Source organism: Aythya marila (assembly GCF_965140915.1).
Source record: "Aythya marila genome assembly, chromosome: 23".
NCBI classification, from domain to species: domain Eukaryota; kingdom Metazoa; phylum Chordata; class Aves; order Anseriformes; family Anatidae; genus Aythya; species Aythya marila.
The window spans coordinates 3,802,006-3,828,446 of record NC_139064.1 but is presented as its reverse complement, the minus strand read 5'-3'; the positions used below and the strand labels follow the sequence as shown (position 1 = coordinate 3,828,446).

General features: G+C 50.5%; 1 protein-coding gene across 3 annotated transcripts in view; it reads left to right on the top strand.

Annotated features, from left to right (window-relative positions):
• Positions 1–24,696, top strand: part of CBL (Cbl proto-oncogene) — a 35,632-nt gene extending 10,936 nt beyond the window's left edge. The window contains exons 3-17 of one of the 3 annotated variants that reach the window (XR_014318969.1): positions 7,816–7,962; positions 9,256–9,412; positions 10,928–11,049; positions 11,569–11,706; positions 12,410–12,497; positions 12,850–12,981; positions 13,377–13,580; positions 14,969–15,100; positions 15,605–15,982; positions 16,893–16,987; positions 17,459–17,614; positions 18,095–18,198; positions 18,701–18,883; positions 21,025–21,435; positions 24,144–24,696. Coding sequence is in view for 2 of the 3 variants with exons in the window: in XM_082777882.1 (XP_082634008.1) it covers positions 7,816–7,962; positions 9,256–9,412; positions 10,928–11,049; positions 11,569–11,706; positions 12,410–12,497; positions 12,850–12,981; positions 13,377–13,580; positions 14,969–15,100; positions 15,605–15,982; positions 16,893–16,987; positions 17,459–17,614; positions 18,095–18,198; positions 18,701–18,883; positions 21,025–21,305 (2,317 nt within the window). In the remaining variant the exon portion in view is untranslated. Of the gene's footprint in view, positions 1–7,815; positions 7,963–9,255; positions 9,413–10,927; positions 11,050–11,568; positions 11,707–12,409; positions 12,498–12,849; positions 12,982–13,376; positions 13,581–14,968; positions 15,101–15,604; positions 15,983–16,892; positions 16,988–17,458; positions 17,615–18,094; positions 18,199–18,700; positions 18,884–21,024 lie in introns of all 3 variants that reach the window. The other 2 variants (XM_082777882.1, XM_082777883.1) reach the window with 2 other exon arrangements.
• Positions 24,697–26,441: the final 1,745 nt, after the last annotated feature.

Sequence of the window (26,441 nt, the reverse complement as noted above, 5' to 3'; positions counted from 1 at the left end):
GAAAATGGGGTTAGGCAGGGAATGTCACAAGCCCTCTCCATGTAACGTGGAAATGCAGACGGTTTTGGGGAGCTAGGCTGTGTTTAGCTGTTGTCTTTCTGACAGCAGTCTTAAAGGGATGCTGGCTCAGCAGGATTTCGTATCCTTCTCTAGCTCCAGTATGAAGACTTTACTAATTCACACAGGAAAAAGCGACCAATATTTAATGCCTACTGGAAATGACCGTGCGTATCGCTGAAGGGGAAGGAAATGCATGAAGAATGACTTGGAAAAAAAATGCTGGAATTTAAAGAGAAAAAGTTGGAGAAGACTTGTGTTATGCCGTGAACTAGGGAAGCCCTCTGGGGGAGGTTAGTGCTCTGGGTGCGTATTTTGGAGAGCTAACAGACACACTTCTGTCCAGCGAAAAAGATGTGACAGAATACGAAACTCAAGTGGTGCATGCGAGTCCTCCTTCTGTCACTTCCTCCTCATGCAGCTAGGACTTTTTTTTATTAACAAAACCCATCAGGGTGAAGTCTACATCTGCATTTAAATTAGAACATCTTAAAGAAAAGAACAGGCTCCAAAGCTGCCCACAAGAAAGGTTTCCTTGCCAAGCTCCAGCATATGAACACTAACTAACTGCTTATTACCCAAGAAGAAATTCATTATCATTTAAATGTTGTTGGAGAGTGGAATGTAAATTATTTCTCTTTAATTTGGCTTTCAATTGCTGGTTTAGGTGATAATTATGGAACTCAGATAAGACTTAGCATAATTGGTGTAAATTCATAGCCATTTTAGTTCTCTTTGCATCGAATTGGACCACTATCTTGAAAATCAGTTTATGGGGAAAGGTAACCTTCCAGATCACTGCACAACAAGGAAGTAAACTTCTTATTCCTGTCAGCTTCTTTGCTTTCAGAGCTTATAGACTTGGGGAGTTGTACAGAAGGCTAACTCTGCGGACTTGCTTTTGTGGCTGAGAGTCCAAGTGCATTGTTTAGCTGGTAGTAATTATTTTTTAAAGCGTGGCTAGGTTTCTCAGAGCTGGCAAAAATCTGATTCTGCTTCTTGGCAACTGTGTGGTGTTTCTTGGGCTTGCGTGCCGAGGGCCAAGACAGCACTTTTTGGGGTTCCTTTGATGGGAAGGGGACCGTGGTCATGGCCCTCAGTGCGTCATGGTGGGGCCTTCTGTGGTGTGAGCTGCTGGCAGTGCTTGGTCCCATCTAACAGCAGGGCTGTGCTGCCCCCCGGTACGTGTCACCCACGTGCAGGGACAATGTCACTCGCTGCCACCCATGGAGGGGACACCGGGGTTACGAGTGGGGAGGTGGCAGCAGCTCTCGGCCATCTGCTGCGGGCCCGGTGGCTGCGGCCTGGGGAGCAGGCCTGCGCTGGAGCTGGCTGTTTGTGCTGGAGTCTTTGTGTCCTGAAATCCATTAGTTTTGGTGTTTGGACAGGATGTGGGTTGGGGTGGGATGCTGGAGCTCACAGGCTGCCTCCAAGGAGTCTCAGGCTGCGTTGTGACAACCGAGGCCGGAGCCCAAATGCCAAGTACGGAGCCTGCCCTGGGCTGGAGATGAGGGTTTGGGGCCTCCTCCTTCCCTTCGGTTGTAGCACATAGCCCCAGAAATACACACTTTTATCTCCAGTCTGAAGAGCCCAGGTACAGATACATGACCAGGAGGTTTTGCTGTGTAGCCCCCGTTATCAGGTCAGCAAATTACGCTGATACCTGGGCGCGAGGCTGCCCTTTGTCTTGTCGATCCTCAGGGCTCTTTCAAGACCCCACTAATCAGATGTGTTGAGCTCTTTAAAAACCACTAATCAGATCAAAGTAAGTATTTTCTTTTAAGTACTTTCCATAATACATAAATCCAGGAAAACAGGGATTTTCTTTACCCTCCCAACGCTGACAGACGTCTAGCTCGTTAAAAATGTAAAATAGTGTTTGTGCTTTATAGCTGCAACTGGTTCTGATGGGAATGGAAAGGCGTACTGCATGCAGAGAGCGCCTTTCAGTAGTCAACTATTGCATTTCTGGCAGTGAATATAACACGTAATTGTGTTTTAAAAGAAGGGGGAGGCTTCCCAGCAGCATCAGCACGGGCTTGGAGCAGATGCTGAGCAGGTGAGGATCTGAGATGGCGTTTTCAGGCACTCCTGACGAGGTTGTGCTGCCATCGTGCCTCCCGATGCCTCGAGCTGGGTGCTGCTGTGGGGTACATGGGGTGAGGGTGCCTCACCCCACAGCCCCTGTGTTGCTGGCCCTGCTGTGCAGTTTCAGGAGGGGAGGAACCCTTCTGCGATCAGCAGCCCCGCGCCGCCCTGTGGGGTGGCTTCTGTTGAGCTAGCAATAGTTAAATGGAATTTCGTTCGCTTCCTGTCTTGCACGTTTTGTTGAAAGTAGTTCCGTTGTTGCTATTTTTAAAGCTGATTACTGTGCAGAGAGGACTCTGAAGCTGTCTGCGTTGTACAAGTCAGCTTGGGATCACCGCGAGCGTTTCGACTCGCTGCTGATGTGAGCAGGCTGGAGGCTCGTGTTAACATGAGGAGCGCACAGAAAACTTCTTGCTGGTGTGGTTGTCGGATATCAGATCCAGTTGTGCTTTCTGGAGCCAGGTGCAGCCACCTAGCTGCTCGCATTGAGGCTAACTGCTGCTGTCTGGTGCATAGCTGGTAGCATCTGAAAAGCATGTGTCGTGTGATAACCTCCTGCCTTTGTGGTTTCTGAAACGTGCCTTTTACTTGTTGGGGGCTTGTTAAAAAAGCCGACTTTTTTGAACTCAAATATGGAAGGTGGTTGCAGGAAAAAAAATACCAGCTGTTTGCAGAACCCAAAAGCTGTGGTTTTTTGTTTGCTTCAAATTATTAAGGTCAGGAGCATATACTTCCAGATACCTGTATGGTACTGAGCCTGTTTCCTAAATGTCATCTGGTAACTGTGCAATTAATTACAGGATAACCCCAGAAGTGGGAGGAGATAAAGTTCCCTACCCTCTCCTCTGATGTCTTGCAGTAGTACTTAGTGGATGGCGTTCTGCAGTGCTGAGCACACGATAGGGGATTAGAAATTCCCCAGCTGTAATTCTGGTTTCCAGCACTGTCCGTGCTTCAGCTGCCTCACCTGTAAAATAACGTAAATAACCTGTTGTGTTTTTTTTGCCTCTAGGAGACTTAATATGATCTCATATTGAGAAGAATGTCCAGGTCCTGAAGGAGGTTGTATCCATCAATAGAGTTGTTGATGTGGGATTTACAGAGAAGCAGGCATTAATTGCTCTGCTATTGAAATAATTACGGTGTGTTTGCAGCTCAGCGTGGGGTGCTATTGGGCTGTGAGGCTGCAAGAAGTTTTGGATTCTGACTTTTTTTTTGGGGAAAATAGAAATTTTCAGCAGTAGCAAGGAATAGTACAGCGATTGGAGTGGTTTACCTCAGTCTGAGTAATCGTCTCACTTCCAAGGCAGTCAGCTGTCCTCCTTTTACCATCTAAACGGAGCGTTTCTGGGGAAAGGAAGTGGTGTAGCGGAGTTGTCCGAGGTGCAGCTCTTAATTCTGCGAAAACAAAAACAATTAGAAACTGCGTCATCATCGCTTTTAGGAGCCCTGACTTGGAGTCAATGAGTTAGCGTGAAGTTCTCAGATCCTCCCACATCCTCTCTAATGCTTTTTTTTTTTTTCCTTAATTTTCCATGAGACTGAATGAGCGTGCTTTGCATTTTTTGAAGAAATGCTCGTAGTCATTTTTCCGTGCACTGAGATTGCATTTCTTGCTGTGAGATCAACTTTGGGTCGTGCCCTTCTAAGCAGCCAAGCTTACATGTGAAGAGCCTTCACTTAAGTTTTGAGTAGGATGGTTTTACAGTAACTCAGGCGCTCTGATTTGAGTTTTGTACCCTCTTAGTTGTCAGAATTGACTTGTACATCAACTCCGTTGTATGGAATGGGGCATTTGGGGTTTAACCAAGGCAGCTGAGCACTGTTATTTGTTTCAGGGCCATGGAGGTGTGGCTGAGTTCAAGTCCTAGCTTCCCTTGAAGAATCTGCTGCCAGCAGCCGATCCCTAGGGGTGCTGAATGTTCTTAGTGCAGACCCCGTGTTCACAGGTTTGACTGAAGCCAGCAGGAGCGCAAATGCACAATCAATTTGCCAACCTGCTCTTGAATAAGGAGTGTGCACTACAACTTCAAAACCAATGAAGCATTTTGTAGTTGGCTGTCTTCTTGCAGCTCCTCGTTCCTTCTGTACAGTGCTTTTTTGTAGCCTGCTTGCAGTGAAACAGCTCCACAGCCGTGGGGTGTGTGCCAAATCGTGGCACATGGCACGGTGCTGTGCCCATCGATCACCCGGTTGGGGTGGTCTCCTCCTCGCTGCGTGTGAAGAGCCCTGGGGAGGAGTTGAGAGATGCTGGAAGGAAACAAAAGCTGTGGCTGGCGGTGGCACAAGTGGCAGTGCTGGCTTCCCGTGGCCTCGAGGTAAGGATGGTGTCGGAGTCCTGCTCCAGTTGGGTGACTTGGTCACTTGAAGCTGTTTAACTAATGGCCTCGCTGCTGGAGGTGCCAACGCTGTGATTCAAGCCTTCCATCTGCCAGTAGTGGCTTTGCAAGACTGAGCCCGTACGTAGAGCAAAGCTTTTGCCCAGGAAATGGGAAAAGAAAAATCAGCTCGGGGAGGAGCAGCAGTGAGGAGGGGTGAGTGCTGGAAGCACCCGGCTGGCTCCTGCCTTCACCGAGATGCATGGAGCACGGCCAGCCAGGAACAGAACACCACAACCACAGCAGCAGAGGGAGGATGGAGAGCTGAGGAATGCATCTGTGCAGCCTGGGGAGCTGATGAAGAAGCGCTGGGCACCTAAAGACACAGCCTCGAGCCCAGTGTCAAGGCAGCACGGTGTTGAGGGCAGCTGTGACTGCACGGAGTGGAAAAACGGTTGGCTTTCTGAGCTTCCCCTCATGATGTGTGGTTGGTTCAGTACCTGACGAGGTGCTGAGAGCTCTGCGTGTGTGTCAAACGGCTCTCGGGGGAGCGTAGGAAATCCCACCCAAACCGTGGCTGCTGCTCTGTCACCAGACCGAAGCCCAGCCCCAAAACACGCCGCCCGTCCTTTGAAGCTGCTGCAGGTGCTGCCTCCGGCTTATTCGCAAGCAGCGAGGGGAGCAACTGCTGTGGCTTGTGGTCCCTGGGATGGTTGAACGGTGCCAAAAACGCTTGGCTGGTGGGTGTTTGAATCCCACACACAGCCAGGGGCATTCAGGTGCCCAGGGCAGCGGTTCCCAGCCTGAGGCTCAGCTCTGGGCACCAGTACTGGTGGGATTTGTGCTCCTGCTTGTTCAGCTCCAAGTTTTCCAAAGGGGCAGCGAGTCTGTAAGAAACAGAGGGCTGCTGGGCTCAAAACACGTGGGAAGCTCTGGTCATTGAGCCATTCTTTGAAAATATTGCCGTATTTTCTGGAAAATGCTTATTTCTGCATGCTGGAGCAACGAGGTGAGGACAGCTGCTGGTGGTACTGAGCACACAACAGCATCGTCGTGACTGATGTGCCAATAACCACGGGTGTCTGTCAGTGCAGCCTGTAAATGTCACTGTAATTGCCAGCGTTTACTTGGTGTGTCTTCGTTAACAAACGTGTAACGTGGCTTGTTAAAATAAAGGAGTGCACTTGTTGAAATATTCTCTTAGCCCAGGTTTGGCAGCTGGGTGCTGTGTGAGCAAGCTGGCTCCTGCTTTCCTGTTGTTATTTGGAGATGCAGCTCAGCATTTACACTAAGTCATGGTGACTTCTCAAGCTAAGAAGCTCACTCCTTTCAAGGAAATAAGCCACTTTTCACCTCCTGGAGCACTGCATCGCTGCCGGCCTGCCTAACTTAAAGGGTGCCAGGCCTGCTGGTGCTGTGCAAGGTGCTTGGCATGGCCCCTTTCCTGGCTGAGGCTGCACACACACTGCCCACCAACCCTTCACGGAGATGGTTCAGAACTTAATTCCTGCAAATTGCTTCAGTGTTAGTGTAGGGAAGTCATTTTTGCTGTTAGCTCAAGCCTCCCCTTTCATAAACTGAGTAAAACCAACTTCCATCCCTCTTGCTGCCTGAGTTGTGAATGCGTTCAATGACTCCAACCAGCCTGCTGTCAGCTTTTCCTCCCCCCACGGCCACAACCTGTCCTCTTCTCTGTCCTTTTCTCCAAGTGAGAGCTTTCAGAAGAGGGCTGGGGGAACGGGCTGTACGGCTGGGACCTCTGCTTTGCAATTTTTCTGTTTTTTTCTTAGCCAAATGCGCTGTGGGGACAGAAGGGGACCCCAACAAATGGGACCCCGACCCCTGGGCTTCTTTCTGGGCCACGCTGGGCTGCGAGCTCACCATTAAATCATCTCCAAGGGATCAGCTGGGGCTCTGCCTCCTCACCTGAGCCTCTGTGGGGATTGCTGCTGGGAAGAGGAATACAAAAGCTGGAGTTACTGAGCCCTGCAGCGCTGTGGGGTGCTGTGTGGCTGGGTTCCCCGGTCAGGGAGCAGCTGGGGTGCGGCTGCGTTCACGTGGGGAGCTGGCACCTCGCTGTCCTCATCCAGCTCCTTGGCTCGCGTGGTGTTTCCTACACGTGGGACCTTATCTGCTGCTTTCATTTGTATTTAAATAAAGTTCCTTTAAGGGCAGGTGAGGGATTCCAGTGTGGATCCATAGGACAGGCTGATGAAGCAGGACTGGAGCTGAGGTGCAGCAGGGCTCCCCGACAGCCCCTCTCCTGTTAGCTAACACAGCCTGGTGAGCAACAAAGAAAGCTTTTTGGGGGTGTTGGAGCCAAACGCCCGAATCCTGTGGCTGCTTTCCAACACGTCGCGTGTCCGTGGGAGAGCTGCCGAGTGGAGCAGCCTCCAGGAGAGCGGCCGGGTGGTTTCGTGCTTTCACTCGGGGTCATTTTCGGGGTCTGCTGGCGTTGGGCACGTGGGAGGTAACACAAAGCAGGATCCCTCGCTGGGAAGCCGGCACCTTCTGCGAGCACTGAGCAGCTCTCGTTGCTGAGCCACAGCACAAAGCGCGCTGGAATAAGCGAAGGTGAGAGAGGGAAGCTGCTGGCAGAGGTGATTTATGCTTTTGAGTCCCGTGTGCCTTTTATAGGGCATGGAAAGCCTCCTCTGGGCACTGTGGGCTGGGTCAAAGTGTGGAAAAAGGGCTCGCAGCACACGGGCACATATCACAGCGAGCAAAGTCGCCTCTGGGTGGGTTTAGGCTCCGTGGAAGCCTGGCGTGGAGCTGGGGGACCCGAGCCCAGGTGTCTGGGGGAAATAGCTGCAGAAAGGCCAGGAGCAGGTTGTGGGGTAGGTGTTGCAGCTGGGACGGCGCGTCTGGCACAAGGAGGATTGAAAAATGCCCAAGATGGAGCAATTTGGGGCTGCTCCAAGCAGAACAGGAGGAACTGGTGAAAGAGAGGGGCTGGGGGCTGATTTGAGCTGCTAACACCCCTGGGCTCAGCACCCTGACCCCCAGCTTTTAGGGGAGGGTCACTACCCATTCGGAAGGAAACCCCAAGCGTTGGGACCTTCCCTTTTCTCTGAGTTTTGTTTCCTTTTGGCGGGGGGGAATTTGCCTTGGAAATAGCCTGGCTGCCTCAAAGAGGTCCTGCGAGGCAGCCGTGGTGGAAAATGCCCTAAGAAACGCCGCCCTTGCTGATCAGCTCCGTGTGCTGGATGGGTGCTGGGTGAACACCCGAAAAGCAGTCCCTTGTAGGACAGGGTTTTGGGGCTGAGCTGCTTCTGGAGATGCAGTGGGTGCTGTTTCTGCCCGTTTCGGTCACTTTTCTAAAAGAAACTTCTCTTTCTGTGATCCTTTGCAGGCGTAACCTGACCAAGTTGTCCCTGATATTCAGCCACATGCTGGCAGAGCTCAAAGGGATTTTCCCCAGCGGCCTCTTCCAAGGGGACACGTTCCGGATCACCAAGGCAGACGCTGCCGAGTTTTGGAGGAAAGCTTTTGGGGAGAAGTAAGTCTCCGGCTGTGCTCGACGTTACGGATGTGACACCTCTAAAAGTGGTGGTTGGTGACTCAGAAGAATCGTTATTGAGGTTAATCAGAGAAATTAATGCCGGGAATGACCCATTAGGTCATTTGGTCCACTCTCTCGGGTTGGGTACAGGATTGTTCCTGCTTTCTGTTTTCCACTTCTTTGTCCTGTCTTGTTTTCAATGTGCAAAGTGATCCGTCCTTCACTTTTCCTAGGACACTGTGGTACTGTCACGAGGTTCCCTGGCTTATTAAGCCTAAATGCTCCTCTCCTTAATTTAATTCCTTAACTTCTAAGGGAGCTCCACGAACTATGCAAAATAATCTGCTTTCTTCTTCCGAAGGCTACCATGCCCCCACTATTAGCTGTCCTTTCGCTCAGCCACTCAATTAAATTCTTTCATCTTCCCTCCGATTAGGCTTTCCAATCACTTCGTCACCTTTCTTCAGGTTCCTCTGAACTTTTGTCAGTCTGCATAATGGCTCTGTTAAGGTAGAATGAAGGAGAAAGTTGAGAGCAACGTGTGTGTAGGTGCAGACTGTTGAAACGTCACTTTTAGTTTTTTGTACCCAATAAAACACCGACGGAATGAGCTTCAGAGGTGTCCCCAGCAGTGCTGGGGGATTAAAGTTGATGGAATTGGGCACTGCCTTCCAGCGGAGGCATTCCACGTGCAGGGTTTAATTAGGAGCTGTCAGAACAAAAAGCAGCGAGATATTTACTCACGGGTACCACAGTTACCTGTAGCTAGGTGTGCTCACAACAGGTTTCTACTCTGATATTTTAAAAGAAAGGAAACACTCCTTTAAACAGGAGCCTCTGTTTGGGTTTCTGGTTATCTTACTTCTCCAGTTAATCCCTGGTTAGAGAGTTGCAGCTTTTTTGTTTTAACTGTCTAGGGCTCTGCTTAGTGCTGACTCCTTTCTCTGCTCTGAAACTCTTACCCAGTGGTAGTGCTGCGTACAGCCCGTGGTTTGTACAAACGCTGACGTGATAGCACTGCAGAAAAAGGGGAAGGAGAAAGCAGAGAGGGACGTCAGCTCCCAGAACCGTGTATACGCAGAGAAAGCTGGCTAACGTGTGCTGGGCTGTTGATTTCCCTCAGTGCCAAGAAGCCTTTTGCTCACATTATGGGAGTAAATCTCTTGGGGCTGATTTTTTTTTTCCTCTCTTCTGTTCCCGTGAGGCGTCTGCTCACAAATAAAGCTCACGAGGTGGGTACGTGGTGGTCCTCAGACACACAGCATTTACAGCTGGCTTGCTTTTCCCCAGGACCATCGTTCCCTGGAAGAGTTTCCGTCAAGCCCTGCACGAGGTGCACCCGATCAGCTCGGGGCTGGAAGCCATGGCCCTGAAGTCCACGATCGACTTGACGTGCAACGACTACATCTCAGTGTTTGAGTTCGATATCTTCACGCGACTGTTTCAGGTAAGGACTGAGGAGTGCAGATCACTTGAAATGTACCTTAGTGCCTCAGGTCAGACTCTTTTCCCGAGATGAACCATATTTTGCACATTAAAATGACATTACTTATGTTGTAAAGGACTTGGTCGTCTTACCCCTCATCCTCCGTCCAGTTTTGGTAATAGTTAGAACCAGTAAAAGCGTTTGATACTTCTGGTTGAAGAAGAAAACGTCTAAATATAAATTGCAACTGCATGCAAGGCACATCCAGCATCCTCCCGTGAATCACTTTTTCCTTTTCAAAGGTCACTTTTAGTCTGAAGTCCTGACACAACTTCTGTTAGCCAGGAAATGCGAAGCTGAGTTTATCAGTCTGCCTTTCCTCGCGCCCTTTTCTTTCGTGTTAGATTTCTTTTCCGTGGGGGGATGTTCAGGATGGAGCACGAGGAGCATGGAAATTTGTGCTTCCTCCCTTCTGAACTGACACAGCCAGGATGTCGCAGACGCATTTTGTGCTCTGCGTGCAAGAAGTGTTTATGTTACTGCGGGGATATTAATAGTAGGTAAAACTGTAACCCACGGTCTGTAATAGTTCTGAGCTCTAAAACGCAGCTTTTGATGGTGCAACTGGGTATTTACAAGAACAAACACTTACTTCTTTGGCTCCGGCTTGCCTTTTCCCATGTGATAGGGTGGGTTGTGATTAAGATATGTCTAGATGAAAAATTCCCATGTTCGGTGTTGCAATGCATCTGATCTCATTCAGCACTTTTTCCAGCTCTGGTACATAAAGAGCGAGTTGAGAGCCGCTGTGATTTCCGAGAGATACATACAAGCTTCCTGGGGAGAGCTAGCACCTTAGGCAAGTTGAGAAATTTGGAAAAACTGAGTGAAATTCGGACACGCAAACACTTCTCCGAATCGAAAGCTTTCCAACTGTTGTTGTGACTTTTCAGGCATCGTTTTGGGGAATATTTAACTTGTATGTGCTGCTTTATGTACTCAAACCTCAGCCTAAGCAGCAGTCCTTGCCACACCCAGGTGAGGTTAGGTGGCTGAGGAGTAGTCACGAGCATCTTACACACGGTGAAACTGAGACAGAGAGGGGAGATCACTTTCCTGAGGCCATGTAGGAAGCTTTTGTTAGGCATCCGACTAGTCATGGTTTCTGGTCCTGTGCATAATCTTAGGCGATTCCTGTCTCCATCACTGGCTCAGGGATGAGTAATTTTCTCTGCAGAAGCAGCACGTATTGGTAGCTCTTCTCGAGCTGTCTTTTTGTGACCTCAGTGACCTCTCCCGTGGTGTTTTTTAAAGGAATTTTGGTTAACTTCTGTCCTCAGTGATATTTTTATCGCTGATGAGAGAATTTCAAACCTTAAGGCTGGTGCAGGAAAACACGGGTTCTAGTTCCTCTGCAGGATTTATGGTGGGATAAGAAACCTGATGCTTTAACTGACCCCTTTTATTAAGGAATATCGCGTGTGTTGCTGCCCCTTAGAAGCGTGTGGCTAATACATCTCTTTGTTCTCTCTACAGCCATGGTCCTCTTTGCTCAGGAACTGGAATAGCCTCGCGGTGACTCACCCTGGTTATATGGCATTCCTAACCTATGATGAGGTGAAAGCCCGGCTTCAGAAATTCATTCACAAACCTGGCAGGTTGGTGCTTGGCAGCAGTGGCCCTTTTGATGGCTCCCGATAACGTCGCGGATTACTCACTGGCGGAGGAATTATTGGGCTTGGGTTTGTCTCTGTCCTCCTTCCTCAGAAATTTTAACTAACCTGGGGGCTGGCCAGGACCCTGAACGACGGGTGCACAAGAGTGCACCTCTAGTTCTGTGCTGCTTTTAAAAATGGAAACCTTGTGCAGTCTGTTGTTTTTTTTCTTAAGTTAATTTGAAAGAAATGATTATGAGGATGCTGAGTTCTCTTGCTGTGGACCCTGGGTTTCGTTTCACACTGCGCCAGGTGCTTGGGTGCTTTTCTCACTTGGTGTCAGATTGCAAAGTTCTCCTTTGGTCTGCCTGGGGGTAGAGTGAGAAAAGCTGGTGTAAATCGTCCAGCTCTTCCTCCTAGTTTTTATTTGATGTCCTAAGATAACCAGACAAAGGCTGCCTACTTGACATCGAGTCGTTTCTGCCCGTTCCAGGCTAAACTGGAATTTCTTTGTGTTTTCAGTTACATTTTCCGGTTGAGCTGCACACGACTTGGTCAGTGGGCCATTGGCTACGTCACTGCAGATGGGAACATCCTTCAGACAATCCCCCACAACAAACCCCTTTTTCAAGCACTGATCGATGGCTTCAGGGAAGGCTTGTAAGTAGCTTATCAATAACAAGTTTTTGTCCTTTGGGTGTTTTTTTCCTGTGAATTATCCATCTTAACGCTGTGGTAAGGCCTGAAAGTCAGTTGAATGGTAAAATGCGCGCGCTGGGCTCATCACACGTTGTGTCCTCAGGAGAGGCAGCGTGTTGCAGAGGTCAAGCAATCACTGTTGACATCACCGAGCCCCCTTTTGGACATCTCTCAGCTCTTCCTTTTTATTTAGACCTTGATTCAGCAAAACACTTGAAGCAAGTGAATAGTCCCATTGATGTCAGTGGAATAATTCATATGCTTAACTGCTCTGGCACTCGAGAGTACTCAGCTATCATTTGCACTGGAGATCTGCATTGTCCTTTGCAGCAGCAGACGATGAGCGTGTGCCTGCCTTTCCCTTGTCATACATTCTTCTGCAGTGGGTTCCTTAACCTGTGCTACCACAGCTGCTATTACAGGCTCAGTTTTCTTACACTGGCTGTGCCAGTTTCACTGCAGGATGATTTAAGAATCGTAAACTAGGACCGTAACCTCGTGTTTAATTGCTCCCAGGAAGGGAAACGAATTTCCTTTTATTTTAAAGAATGGCATGTTTGGGTTTTGCCTGGTAGGAATATTCTTCCAAAACTTACTTAGAACTCAGAGTATCCTGAATTTCCTCCTCTTGGTTCTCACCCTCACTCTTATTTCCTGCTTACAGTTATTTATTTCCCGATGGCCGGAATCAGAATCCTGACTTGACTGGCTTGTGTGAACCCACACCTCAGGACCACATTAAAGTTACACAGGTGAGCAAAGCCTTCTATCCCATCCTGTTACGCTCGTTGTTCTGCAAAATATTCGTTCTTCTGTGCTCTTCACCGTGGCTGTGCCCTTGAACCCTGAGTTCCCAGGCTGTTCTTGGGAAACCTCAATAAGGATCTGGTATAAGTTGAAGCCCGCTTTCTTCAGAGCTTGATGGATATATCCAGCACATAAAATCCCAGTGAAGTTTTTGCAGATTTCTGTTCTCTTTTGCAGTTTGTTCTTGTGTTGGGAATTCACTTTGTCCTGCACGTCTTCTGTTGGATTTCTTGTAGCTCTGATAACTCTTGCACGTCGTTGTACAGTATCAACACTGTCTGTCTGTCTTTCTCCAAGGAACAATATGAATTGTACTGCGAGATGGGCTCCACGTTCCAGCTGTGCAAAATCTGTGCTGAAAACGACAAGGACGTGAAGATCGAACCGTGTGGCCACCTGATGTGCACGTCCTGTCTCACTGCGTGGCAGGTGAGGCGTTGGCTCTTGTTTATCTGAGTGAGGCAAGTTGCTTTTTTACAGAAGCAGTATCTCCTCTTCCCCAAACTGTTCAGTTTCCTTCAGGTATGGAGGGGAGGGAGTGTAACCGAGGAAATACCAATGCCAGCTTCACCTGCCCAGGGAGAAGGTGGGCAGATGCCTGATCTGAGTGCAGGAACAGGCAAGAAGTGCAAGGACTTGCTAAAAAGCTGTTCCTCTGCTCCAGACAGAAAATCCTCCATTTTTATAGCACAGTTTGCCTTCCTCTTCCCCTCGGTTGAACAAAACCTGTGAAAAAGCAGGCTTAAAAGTCTCTGTATACTACCCGTGTATTTAATCTCTGCATCTCAGGGGTGGTTGTAACAGATCTCTCCTCTTCCCTGAAGGAATCAGAAGGCCAGGGCTGCCCTTTTTGCCGCTGTGAAATCAAAGGCACGGAACCGATTGTAGTAGACCCGTTTGACCCCAGAGGAGGAGGAGGATTGTCACGGCAAGGGGCAGAAGGAACTCCCTCACCCAACTATGATGATGACGACGACGACAGAGCCGATGATTCCCTCTTCATGATGAAAGAACTCGCTGGTACCAAAGTAAGGGCGCCTGCTGGTGTGCTAGATGTGGCAGCGTGTACAGAGGCCGCGTGTTCTCCATCAGAGAGGATGTGGTCTTGGTGCTTTGTGCACGCGAGGGTAGTCAGACCTTAAAACAGGAGGGATTTTAATCAATACGAGGAGGGTGAGGTAAATAGGGATTCAGGTTGGGTGCTGTCAGTGCAGCTCACGCTGTTCTGTGAAGCAGGAGCGAGCACACTTTGATCAGTTGTATGTTGCCTTGAAAGATTGGGTGTTTGTCAGCCCTTAGAAGGTTGAAAAGGCTGCCTGGGTCTATGGAAATGTGAGGTCTGGGTCTGTAACACTTCTCTGCGTGCTTAGCAGTGCTGTTTTTCACTTATTAGCCATACTTCACCCATATTAGCAAAAGCTCTTCCATTTTCCCCAGCGATGAATGCAGCCGACCAGGTACAGCCTTCCCAAGGTCCTGATGAGTAACTGGGTAGAGGGCAGGGTGTTTTGCTGAGCGAGTCAGTTTGTCTGTCACCTTTTTATATGGTGTCTGATAAATAAAGGTCTGATAACTCACTGCCATTCGTGACAGGCATTCTTTAAGCCTCCCTGCACATTTTTTTTCTAAATAGGCTGCTTTTTCTGGCCACAAGGAATGCTCTGCGCTGGTTACCCTATGGTCAGATTTCTCTTTAGCTTCCACCCTGTGAAATACTGTAAGCTGGAGTCCTGGGGATTATTTCTGTGTACATAACTTGGGGAAGCAAAGCACAGCTTCCTCGCTGTGACATCCTGTTGTGGTTTGCAGTGGGCTAGCACGCCATTATTTGCTGGCAATCAGTGAGTTCAAACCTGTGCAAAGGTTTTCAGAGTTACGTAGTGCTCACCTTGCTTGTGAAACAAGCTTGATAAGAAGGAGAAGAGGCACGGTTCTGCTAGGTAGAAAAAGAGGGACAAAAATGGAGGTTTTGCTGCACACTGAGGATTGCTGCAACAGCCATGACACCAGTCAAGGTACTCTGCACAGCGGTGCCTGCAGTGGTGAGTAGGATTTGCAGCAGATCACGCCCTCTCGTGTCGGAAAGAAAGGCAGCTTGCTGCTGCTGTGGGCTCGGCAAGGCGGGTTTGTTACTCCAGCAAAACAGCTTGTCCTTTATTGTGCCACTAAGTGTGCAGTTGTGGTTTTGTGCCACGGTTAAGCCAGTTAGTGATGCTCAAGGCTTGCTGCAAGACAAACGCAGCTGTGCTGTGAAATTACCTTCGATTGCTGCTGTGTGGTTGGCATCAGTGCAGTCATTTGTTACCGGCCGTGATACCGGAGCCAGCACAACTCACTGAACTTGAAAGCCTCTCCAAGGAAGAGGAGTTCTGCTGGATTTTGTCATCCGTTGATTTTCTTGGTCTTTTTTTTTCAGGTCGAGCGTCCTCCCTCTCCCTTCTCGGTAGCCCCGCAGGCCACCCTCCCTCCCGTGCCGCCACGACTGGATCTTTTGCAGCAGCGAGTGTCCAACCCGCCTGGGGCTTCCAGCCCTGGGACCTCCTCAAAGGTAAAACACACTCCTTGCCCTGCCAGACGGTGGGGCAGGGGGGAAGGAGAGTGCTTGGGTAAATCCTCTGCATTCTGTGTGACATCCCTGAAGGCAAAATAGTGATTTCTTTGACTTGCTGACTGATGAGTAACTCGTGTAAACGACGCGCAGTTGAAGCTTTTTGAAACGATGAGTTTCCTTTATGTGGAATCCAATCCAATGATGCTCTGAGTTGTTTTGTGTGTTTTTTTTTTTTTTTTAATTCAAGAAGGACAATCAGAAGTGCTTAGTGCCTAGCTGTAGCTGCGTATAATTACTGTGTTGTCTCCACAAGCTTGTAGGGAAGGTGTCCCTGGAGAGCTAACTTGGCATCACTCCACATCCGTTGAGATAATTTCTAGTGAAAAAACAGATGAAACAAAAACAGACCTCGCCCTCCTGCCACCCACCTCCCACCTTTCTGTGTTCCGTGGCCGGACTCCCTTTTGTTAAGCCCTGTTTTTGCATTCTTCTGCTTCCCAGGCTGCTCCTGGCACCCTCCACAAGGATAAGCCTCTGCCCATCCCACCCACGCTCCGCGACCTGCCGCCGCCACCGCCTCCGGACAGACCCCACTCCATCGGGACCGAGGCTCGGCCTCAGAGACGGCCCCTGCCCTGCACTCCAGGGGACTGTCCTTCCAGGGACAAGCCCCCCCCCGTGCCCTCCACCCGCCAGGGGGATCCGTGGCCCTCCCGGCCGATCCCGAAAGCCCCCTCCTCAGCTCTCAGCCCCGGGGACCACTGGACCGGCAGGGAACTGTCGAACAGGCACTCGCTTCCCTTCTCCTTGCCCTCTCAGATGGATTCCAGGGCTGAGAGCCATCGGCTTGGGAGCACGCTCAGCCTGGACAACCAAGTGGTGAGTAGAGTTAATGGGGGTGAAGGTTGGTTTTAAGGAATTAGGTCTTCCAAGGTGCCCTGTTCTCATCTGCATCTGAGTAGGGCCTTCCTGTGCCAAAGGAGAGAACCTGGTGAATGCCAGACAAGGGAGAGTAATGGGAAGACTTTGAGCAGTCGTGAGCCACAATGTTATGATCACTGTTCACCTTTGAATTTTGAAAAACTGAGAATGTTTTGCGTTAGGAGCTGTCCTGGTGAAAAAGTGTAATTTCCTCCTCTCAGGATTCAGTCCTGTGAAACATGCACACAGAAACAGTGGTTACTTTAACTCAGTAAAATCTGAGTTAAATTTGTGGCTGTTCCTATTAATTAGGTGTAACTTAGTAGTCCAACATACTGTTCTCTAAGAGAAATCACAGGCAGTTTTGCTTCCCTTGATCCCTGTTGCCTACCTTTTCCTTTTAAAACCTCCAGCTTTCTTGAAAATTGAAAGCGAGTACATTTTTAGCCGGATTGTCTAAGGAATTGACACAATTGACACTTTTGCAGTTGTCATTCTGTCTCTGTATATATGCTTGTCTGCATCCTTTTCCTCTTTTCCCTATTAACATTTTGGCCTTTTGGCCAATTCAGCTGAATTTCGCAAAGTCATTAGAGTCTGAAAGATAAGAGATCCTGTGGCTCTTGTGTAAACAGGCAGAAGGCAACAGGAGAAAAACTGTGCTTGTGCTGTCAGTGAGGGAAAAGTATCAAAACCTGTGGGTTTCTAAGGTGTCAGCAAATGCTTTTGAATAAATGAAGGTGCTTTGTTCCCAAGAATTTGATGACTGGCTGACATCCATCCCCAGGTGGATGACCAGCAAACAGTTTTGCAACTACACTGGTCAACCTGGTGTCTGTAATTCCTTGTTTGGCCTTTTTTCTTTCAGAGCTTGAACAGCGGTCCACCAGCAACCTCAGAGTGTGAGCACCCCAAAATTAAACCCTCCTCCTCTGCCAACGCTATCTACTCCTTAGCTGCCAGGTATGTTGTTCCCTATGAGGGTCGTTGTAGGTCTCTGTGCGTGCTGGTGCCAGGGACAGAATTTGGCATAACTCTGTCAAGCCTTAGTTTCAGTCTCTGATGGATTATTTATCCAAAGCACACAGCCTAGGTGAAAGCAGATGAAATCAGCAGCCTGAAGATTTGTGGATGGTGGCGATAGGAATCAGGCTACGGTTACCTTTAGCTCGTCTGTAAATTTAATTCTGAGTTGGTCTTTGTAAATGTGCCCTGTGAAGCAGGTGATGTGTGTGATACTGTCAGCTGCCTCTTCGTAATGACCTTGTGCCAGCTTGACCTTGCAGCTGGGCAGCTACAAGCCAGGTTATTTCTCTAGGCAGTATCAATATAGCACTGCTACCTCGGCTGTGGGTTTGAAAAGCCACTTTGATGCTAATTAGATTTCCAGTAAGTGTTTTTCTGGTGTTTATATCTTGTTTCTTCTGCCTCCAGACCACTGCCTGTACCAAAACTGCCTCCTGGGGAACAGTCTGAAAGCGACGAGGACACCGAATACATGTCGCCCTCCTCGCTGCCAGTGGTGCCTCCAGGTCCTGCTGTACAAAAACCAGAGATGAAGATGCCTTTGGAAATGACTCAGAGTTTGCGGTGAGATGCTGTTTGCATGTACTGTTCTTCCTCCTCGCAGCTCTGGGGAAGCACATTTGTTTACCAGGGTGGAGATTTCGCTTGCTGTGTTGGCTGAATTCCCCCAGTGATGCTCACCAGATCTAGACTAAGGCAGCGAACTGCAGATGAAACGTGGCTACCGCTCTGCTGCAGAATCCTGACACAGTATTAAAAGGGCTAGATAACCTCCCCCTCCTTCTGCTGGTAACAGCAGCAGCCACCGAAATGCAAAATTCTGTGAAAAAGATTGTTTTCTGGTGGTGTCAGCTAAACCCTTCAGTGCTGAGCTGCTGTCTTGCAGCAGGCATCACTAGAGCACTTAGGGGAACAAATGCTCTCTCTCAGAACAATGGCAGAACATTTTGAAGCAGGTACCTGTGGATAATCTCGGTGACAGGGGCTGGGTGATGGCTGCCCAGTGCTGTCTGTGTGAAGGGAGATGTGTGCTCTCTCCTGCAGAGCCCTGGAGTGCGACCAGCAGGCGGATGGCTGCATGTACGAAGCGATGTACAACATTCACTCCCAAGCAGTGCCCTCTGCTTTCGAGACCCTCAACGCTTCTGGTGAGTGGGTGTGCTAAGAAAAAAACACACAAAAGTCACCAAATAAACCCGGGATGCACTGCGTTGGTCCCAGTGCCAGTTGGAAGAGCATTTTAGGGTAAATTAAATGTTTCTTGCTGTTGTTGGTGAAGTAGCTAGGATGTCTGCGGAAGCGTTTGTGTCTGCGCACTGCAGGCTGCGTGTGGGGATGTTGGTGAGCAGCCTGGCTGGAATGTGCTGTAAAAATACCCAACAGTTGTTTAAAAAATTGCTGTTTTGAAGATTTTGTTTTCTGGGCTTCGCTGCTGTAAGCAGCTGCAGCAGCTGTCAGCCCACAGCTATGGTAAGAAATTTTTATCTAGCGCTACTTTCTGGAAGGAGCTTCCACTGAACGTGGGGTTTTGGCAGCAGAGCCTCGTTCTGTGTCCTGTCAGTGCTTTTATGGACTGCAGAGGAGCAGAGGCTGCTTGGAGAGACGGATCTCTGTTCAGTCCCAGAGCTCAGACTGTGTCTCTTCCTCTAGATGAAGGGGATCTGGCTGCAGCCACTGCCAGCAATGGCCCCGAAGAATCAGAAAATGAAGAAGATGGCTACGATATCCCCAAACCACCACTACCAGTTGCTATTGCTCGTCGCACACTGTCTGATATCTCCAACGCCACGCCTGCCTTCAGCCGAATGTCTTTGGAGAATGACCCCGTGACAGGTTAGAGAACAGCTGTGCTCTGGGTGCTGTAGCGTGCACTGATGGCTTGAAACTTGTGTCACTGACTCAGGATTTTGTGGGTAGGCTGTAAAATCAGATTTGCAAGGCTGAATTACACCGATCCTTATTTGTTCAGCTTGCTTTGCGACTTGTAATGCGTTTCCTTACTCCCTTAAATCCCAGAGCTAGTACATCACATTTAAATCACAGTTAGCAAAGCCTTTTCCCAGCTTTAAGGTTGCTCCGTAAGGCATCACGTCACACGGGGCACAGGATATAGCTTGTGCCATGAAAAAGAACTTGAGAATATTGCAGCTTCTCTCTGCTCAAGCTAAAGATGAGGTGGCTGGCCTTGCACTCTCTGTGTCTCAGAGGCTTGGGTGCAGCTGTTGCCAGCAGATGGCACAAGTGGCCCGTGTGGTGCTTTGGGTTTCCTTCAGCAAGGACACGGCGGCTCAGCAAGGTCAGCTTTTCATCCCCGGGGAGCAGGGGACATCTTGTCCTCCTGGCTGGGTGACGCTGTCCAGGGGAATCCCAAAGCCTCGTCTCTCCAAAAGCCTTTCCAAGCAACACTTGGCTTCTTCCCTACAACCGTTCAGGGGCACCAGAGGAAGCTCTGAAACTTCCTGGTGGGGGGTTTAGGATTCAGCACGTCGCAACCTCCGGCCGTTTGCCAAGTGAGAGGGGCGAGTCTCTTGTTCCTTCTGGAGGCTGGCAGCAGGCAGAGCCTCCTGCACCCAGGCCTGCTTGTCCCACGGAGTCTTCTGCTCACCTGCTTCACCAGTTCCCTTTTCCAAAGTCTTCTCTTCTTCAGCTCAGAGAATTTATCAGCTCAAAGAGATCTGTCAGCTTTTGCCACTCCTCCCTGCCTCGCTCTGTGACCGTGTCTGTAGAATATGGGATGAGGGAGGGCAGAGGGAGCTCACATCCTGCTCCCAGATGAACTACGGGGCTTAATCATCGACCCCTCTTTGTTTATACAACCCTGAAATTACAGTGCTTTTGTCCTGCTTTGTAGGGTATGGAGATCTGCTAACGAAAAATGCTGAGGAAATGCTGAAATGCTGATTGTTACTGCCCTGGGAAGCTGCTGCAGCTTTCTGAAACATTGGCTACTGGCCACTGCCGAAGCCTGGCTAGGAAGGGATGCGTTTGGGCAGATTTGTGTTCTCACACACGTTGCCCTACAATTTAGTTTCTTAATCATTTACCAAAAGAGCTGAGCTGCTGGCTGCCCTTTCAAATTGACCTGTGGTCTCTGAAATTTGAGCCGGTTCAGGCTGAAGCAGCCATTTCAAAAGACACTTTGGGGGAGAGGAGTGGGCAGTCCTTTCTCTCAAACGTACAAAAAGCTTTTTATGTGTCAGGAGCTTGTTCTGTGACGATCAGGGAGACAAACTGCGTTGTGGCTGCTGAGGAAGCCTCCATGAATTTGGGTCCTGAGGAGCCTTCCCCGGCGTCGTGCTCTCGGTGAAGTTTTTCAGGAAGGCCCCAGGATGACTGCTGCTGTTCTGAACGGGGCTGCGGTGCCAGTCTTAGGGATTGTTTGGACATTCCTAGGATGTGTGTGTTGTACACCACTTCAGCAGTTAGAAAACTCTGCCTTGAGTACCTCGAGGAGGTTTTTTCAGCAGACAAAAATAGCTCGCTTTAAGGTGGTGTCAAAGATTCAGGCAGAGAAGTTCCCTGTCATTTGCAAAGTAGGAAAAAACATTTTCTGCAGGGATATGGGAGGCGAGGACTCCAAATTATCAGAGATTGGATTAACGCTGTAAATAATGCATTTTCTCTACAAGCCACTAATTAAATCCCTGCAGTGTTTGGTGTCCTGCTTGCGATTTTTGGCTGCTCCTCTTGTTCCCCAGGAGGCGAGGGTGGGCTCCCGCAGGAGCTCGTGTGTGGGTCTGAGATATAACTCAGTTTTTGGAGAGCTTGTGGCGGAGGAGCTGTGACTAATCCATTCCTTTTTGTGCGGGTGCTGATCAGCACCGTGCTGTGGGAGGATGGGGCTGAGTCGAGATGGTAGCACGGGTCGTGGTGGCACGGCCGAGTGCCAGTCGTCAGTCTGATGTCAGTCCTGCTCCCTTCCGAGCAAGAGTCCCTGCCTTTCCTTGAAGCGACGCGTTTCTTTCTCCTTCCAGGTTTCTCGGATGGCTCTCAAGTTCCCGAAAGGCCGCCCAAGCCGCTGCCACGGAGAATCAATTCAGAGCGAAAAGCCGGGAGCTGCCAGCCCGGCGGAGCCAGCAGCGGGAGCAGCGCGTCGCTGCAGCTCTCCAGCGAGATCGAGAACCTCATGAACCAGGGCTACTCATATCAGGACATCCAGAAAGCGCTGCTCATTGCACATAACAATATCGAAATGGCCAAGAATATTCTCCGGGAGTTCGTTTCCATCTCCTCCCCTGCTCACGTGGCCACATAGCACATCACCTCCGACGCCTGCAACTTCTGCGGACCGGCTGCCCCGGGCGGCCGCGCACCCAAGGGGAAGGGGGTTCCTTTAGAGACTGCGTGCGGAGCTCAGCCCTGCCTCTTCCCGAATCAGTTATCAGGTTTTTGTGGTTCCAGATTTCAAAGCAGTGGGAGGAAATGGAAGCGGAGCGGTGTTTTTCTACAGTGTGCGTCTTGGAGTCCTTCTCCCCCCGCCTCTTGGCTGTGAGAGAACGGATTTGGGGTGCTGGTAGAGAGAGGTGGTGCCACGAGGGACCCCAGAACCGATGCCCTGGAGGCCGGGGGGAGTGTTTTGTGCTGTGAATTCCAAGTGAATGCTCTGAGAAACCGGGTCAGTGTGGTGTGTCCTGTGGTTCATGGTACTAGGTTTGGACCTGCTCGCTGCTCGGGCTTTTCGGAGCGGCCGAGCGGTCGCGGTCTGCTGGGAACAAGCAGGAGACCTTGGGAGAAACCTTCTGATTGCTTCCCGTTAGCTGTGGCGTCCCCCTCCTCCCTGTAACAATGACAGCATTTATTGCTCACCATTTCGGTCATCCCTTTGCTCCTGGAGCCGGCGTGCCTGGCTTCTGCGGGGCGCTTTGCTCGTGGCCGCGCCGGGCGTTGGATTTCTCTCGGCCGTGGCCTCTCCCCAGCAGCCTCGGATTCCAGGCTGCTAGAAATGCTGCAAGCCCCGCGTGTCTTTGAGGGGTGGGAGAGGGAGGGAAGAATCCGAGGGAGAGCAAAGAGCTGGCTGCTGCTTCTCCTTTTCTTTCTTTTTTTTTTTTTTTTTTATTTTTTTAGCCTCGAGCGTTTGGTGCTGCAGCGCTGGGGCTCGGTGGCAGCCCTGCTGACCTCTCCTCCTCCCGGCACGCTGCACCTGCTGAACGTGGACGCGCTGCTTGCTGTGCCTGAACTGCGTGGTGGCCGTCGCAGCCTCGTAGCCCCCTCACACCAGAGCCTCCTCTTTCCATTCCCGTTTCTCCGAGGAGTCCCCAGAGCTCGTGTCCGGGCGGAGCTGGGGCGCTTTGTGTTCGGAGAACAATCCCAGGGCTCGGAGAGGCAGGGCTCAGCTGCTCCTCGCACAAAACCTGAGCGGCTCCTGAGCTCCCCAAATAATAGGCTTGACGCGAGAGCAGCGTGGTGCCTTTGGGGGAGCCTTGCAGTCGGGCAGGGACATGCAGCTCCCGGCCTGACAGACGGACAGCCAGCCCTCTGGGTACACGGCGAGGCTGCCAGCCTTTCAGAGCACGTCCTGCAATTATTTGCATCCCTCCAAGGGATTTTCCTTTAAAAAAAAAAAAAAAAAAAAAAACAGGAGCTGGGCCCAGATTTCGGGGAAGCAGCTCGCGGCTGGCGAGGAAATGAAGCCTGAAATGTTTGTGGGGTGTGCAGTGGGGGGGTTTCTCTAAACCTGCAGCTTTATAAATGGATGCAGGGGGGGTCCAGGTGGTTTAAAAGCAGGAGCTGGCCCCTCGCTCCCCTCCTGTCCGTAACAAAACGCTCCCTGAAGCTGTAAGGGGATCCCTGCAGTGCAGCTCTCGCTGTTGCTATTTTAGGGCCGGGGCTGAAACGTGCGAGCTGGGGAGATCTCTGCCCATCCATCGAGGCAGGTTTTGGGACGCAGCCCTGCCGGCCCTTCCCCTCTCTTCCGTGCTCTCCCCGGCGCTGCCACCAGCCCCGTGTTGCTTTTGGAGCCGCTTCAGCGCCGCCTTTGCTGCGTAAACTCAGCCCGAGTGAGTTCAAGGGTGGCGTGAGACCGGGGCTGCTGCTGCCAAGGCTGTGGGAGAGCCAAATCCGGCAGCTAAAGCCTCAACTCGTGTCCTGCACAGCCCGTGAGCCCGCAGCAGCGATGCCCTGACCCCTCTCTGCGCCATCCCCGTGGGTCTTAGCGACGAGGGAGGGCGATTTTCATGGCATGTATCACTGGCTGCCCTGCATGTCTCCTTTCTGTGCGCTGTTTCTCAGACTGATTTCAGCAGCCGAAGCCTTGGCTTTGCCTCCTCGACCTGGGAGCGTTTTGCTTGCCCCGCTGGCGTGCAGCGGGCTCTGCCCAGGCACTGTACAGCGTATTTTCCTTCCTGTTTTCCTTCCCGAAAGGTGAGCCTGATGCCATTTTCTCTTTTCTTTCCCCCCCTTCCGCCTCCTCGCTCTTTATTCTGAAGGAGGTAACTTGATAACGCGACTTCAGAAAAGCAGAAGCCAAACGTCTCGTGCCTTTCCTGCCAAAAGGAGGAGCCCGAGCAGCCAGCTCCGAAAGGTGAAGGGGCAGGAGAGCCGGGCTGCTCTCACTCCTGCTGTGTCCCTGCTTTTTGTTTTTTTTTTTTTTGCAGCATTTCAGCTGCCGAGGTTTCTTTCTCAGCCTGGTGCCCGCAGTGTTTTGTCGGGGCTGGTGCCGAGGACGGGAGAGCAGTGGGACAGGATTGCTTTTGCTTGGAACAAAACGAGCTCTGCTCTTTTTACCAAAACCGCCGTTTTTCTCCCCACCTGCCATGCCAGGGCGCGAAGCAAGCAGCAAACCCTTCCTCGGGGAGGAGCTGGGGCACCTGGCAGCCACCTCGCTCGGGGTTTTGGTGTTTTAGGGTGCCCGGAGCCACCCCGACAGAGTGGGATCTGCAGCGAGACATATCCCGAGGGGCAGGTGGCTGCGGATTTGCTTCCCTGCACGCCCCTCGCTGCGCCCTGCCTCGGGGACACGTCGCCTCCTGCACTAGGCTGATCCCCTTACTGTAGCTATCCCTTGAGGCAGGGCCATCGCTGTAAATTTATTATTATTATTTTTTAATTATTATTTTTATTATTTTATTATTTTATTATTATTTTTTTTTTTCAGTCGAGCAAGAAAAAAATGCAACTCCCAGGGCGCTTTTCCCGAAGGTGCCGCGTTAAAAAAAAGTGAGTTGGGGAATAAAGGACGCGTGGTTTTTTTTTTTTTTAAAGCTCCTGCTGGAAATCTTTTTTGGGAATTTCTGGTGGGGGAGGAGCGGTCGTTCTTTCTCTCGAAAACACCAATTTGTATGATGTCAGTGTTAAAAATGTGGAGATTTTCACGAACTATTTTAAAGAAAAAAAAAAATCTAATAGTGTCATTAATATAAAATATAATAGCAGTATTTAATCCTTTCAGATCTGTAAAGAATAAGGAAAAACAGAAGGTAAATATTCTTACAGAGAGTAGCTGAGCTTTAAGGTTCACTTGGTTTAAAGTCCTCGGTTTGTTTGCAAGTGCATTGTTAATGTTTAGAGGTTATACTAATGTTATTTATTAATTGTTTCCATCCTTGTATGCTGCCCACTAAGAGCTTCTTTGGGATTTCCTTCACCTGTGTCAGTCGAAAGAAAACGAAACAAAGTTTTATTTTTCAATAAAATTCCCTTTGTCGTAGCAGAGCGGCTGCCTGCTGGTGGTTCTGTGAGCCCAGTTTGGGGCGTTCGGTCCGTCCCCTGCGCCCCGTACACACCTCACTGACACCCAACCTGCTTCCAGACAATGACCTGACCCTAATTAAGGTCAGGGATGCTCACAAAATGGGAGCGGGGAAGGTTTAAGAGTGCAACACGCTGCTGGAGCCAACCACGAGATGAGACGAGCCCAAAGAAACCATTAAATGGCGAGGCTCTCGTTAAGAAGTTCGTTACCAAACATTAACAGGGGCCCGAATTGGGGCTGCAGTGCCCATAGGGTGCCCGGTAGGTCCCGAAACCCAAATCCTGCTCTGCAGGAGCCCGTTAGCCTCCACCTGCCCCTCCGAAACAGCTCCAAAAGCCTTACAATTACTGCCTCTCATTTACAGGAGATAGAAAATAATTAATAAACTAATCCCCGATGTTCTATATAGGGGATCTATAAGGAGTTCAAGGCTACTTCCACATCCATAACACGCCCCCAGTGCTCTGGTAATGGGTACATGACCCCTTCAGCCCCCCATGACCCCTGCTGTGAGCCTATAGGGGGGTTTTGGGGTCCCCGTTGGCCCTGACCGTGGGCCCTAGGGGCTGATGGAGGTTGTGGGGTCAGGCAGGGGCTGCCTGGGGGTGGGCGCTGATGCTGGATAATGGGGCATGTATGGGGTCTGTGGGGATGTAGGGGGCTATGGGGAGGGCAGGAGGGGTCTGGGGGGTTGATTGAGGCCAAGTGGGTGCAAAGCAAGGTGGCTCTAGGGTCAAACGAGGTTAATTAGGGTCAAGTGAGGACATGGGGGGGTCATCTGAGGTCAACTGGACTCAAGAATATGGCTTGAGAGGTCAAATGAGGTTAATTGGGGTCAACTGAGGACATGGGGGTCAAATGAGGACAAGTGGACTCAAAAGAAAACGGCTCCAAAGGTCAAATGAGGTTAATTGGGGTCAAGTGAGGACAGGGGGGTCAATTGAGGACACGGGGGTCAAATGGGGACAAGTGGACGCAAGAAAGCGGCTCCAGAGGTCAAATGAGGTTAATTGGGGTCAAATGAGGACACAGAGGTCAAATGAGGACACAGGGGTCATCTCAGGTCAAGGGGACTCGAAAGAAAGCGGCTCGAGAGGTCAAATGAGGTTAATTGGGGTCAAATGAGGACACGGGGTCAATTGAGGTCAAGTGGACGCCGAGGGTGTGCCCCGGGAAGCCAGGCCAGGCTCATTGGGGTTGGGCTGCACTGGGTCCCAGTTGGGGCTGGCTGTACGGGGTGGTACTGGAGGTGCTTGAGGCCGTCTCTGCTGGCTCCAGGTGAGTGAAACGACCCCAAAAGCCCCACGGGGGTCCCATGGGGGCTGCGGCATGGTCCCCCCAACCCCTTATGGCCACAGGAACCCCGCTGGGGGGCTCCATCCCCCATCCACTGCCACCCCCCAGTGGCCTCCCCCCAGGTCAGTATGGGGACAGCCCTGTCACGTCCCCGTCCCCCTTCCTCATCCTCACTTTTCTCCGTGAGCACGTCCCCAGGTGGGGTGGGATGTCCTGGGGGGGGCATCGGTCCTGGCCAGGTCCCCTCCCAGCTCCGGGTGCACCCCAACCCCCCGGGCAGGGCAGTGCGAGGGGCACTATTTATTACTAATTAGTTATTATTATTATTTATTACCCTTTATTACCATTATTACCTTTTATTTATTATTTTTTATTTATTATTATCCATTATTCCCTATTAAAATG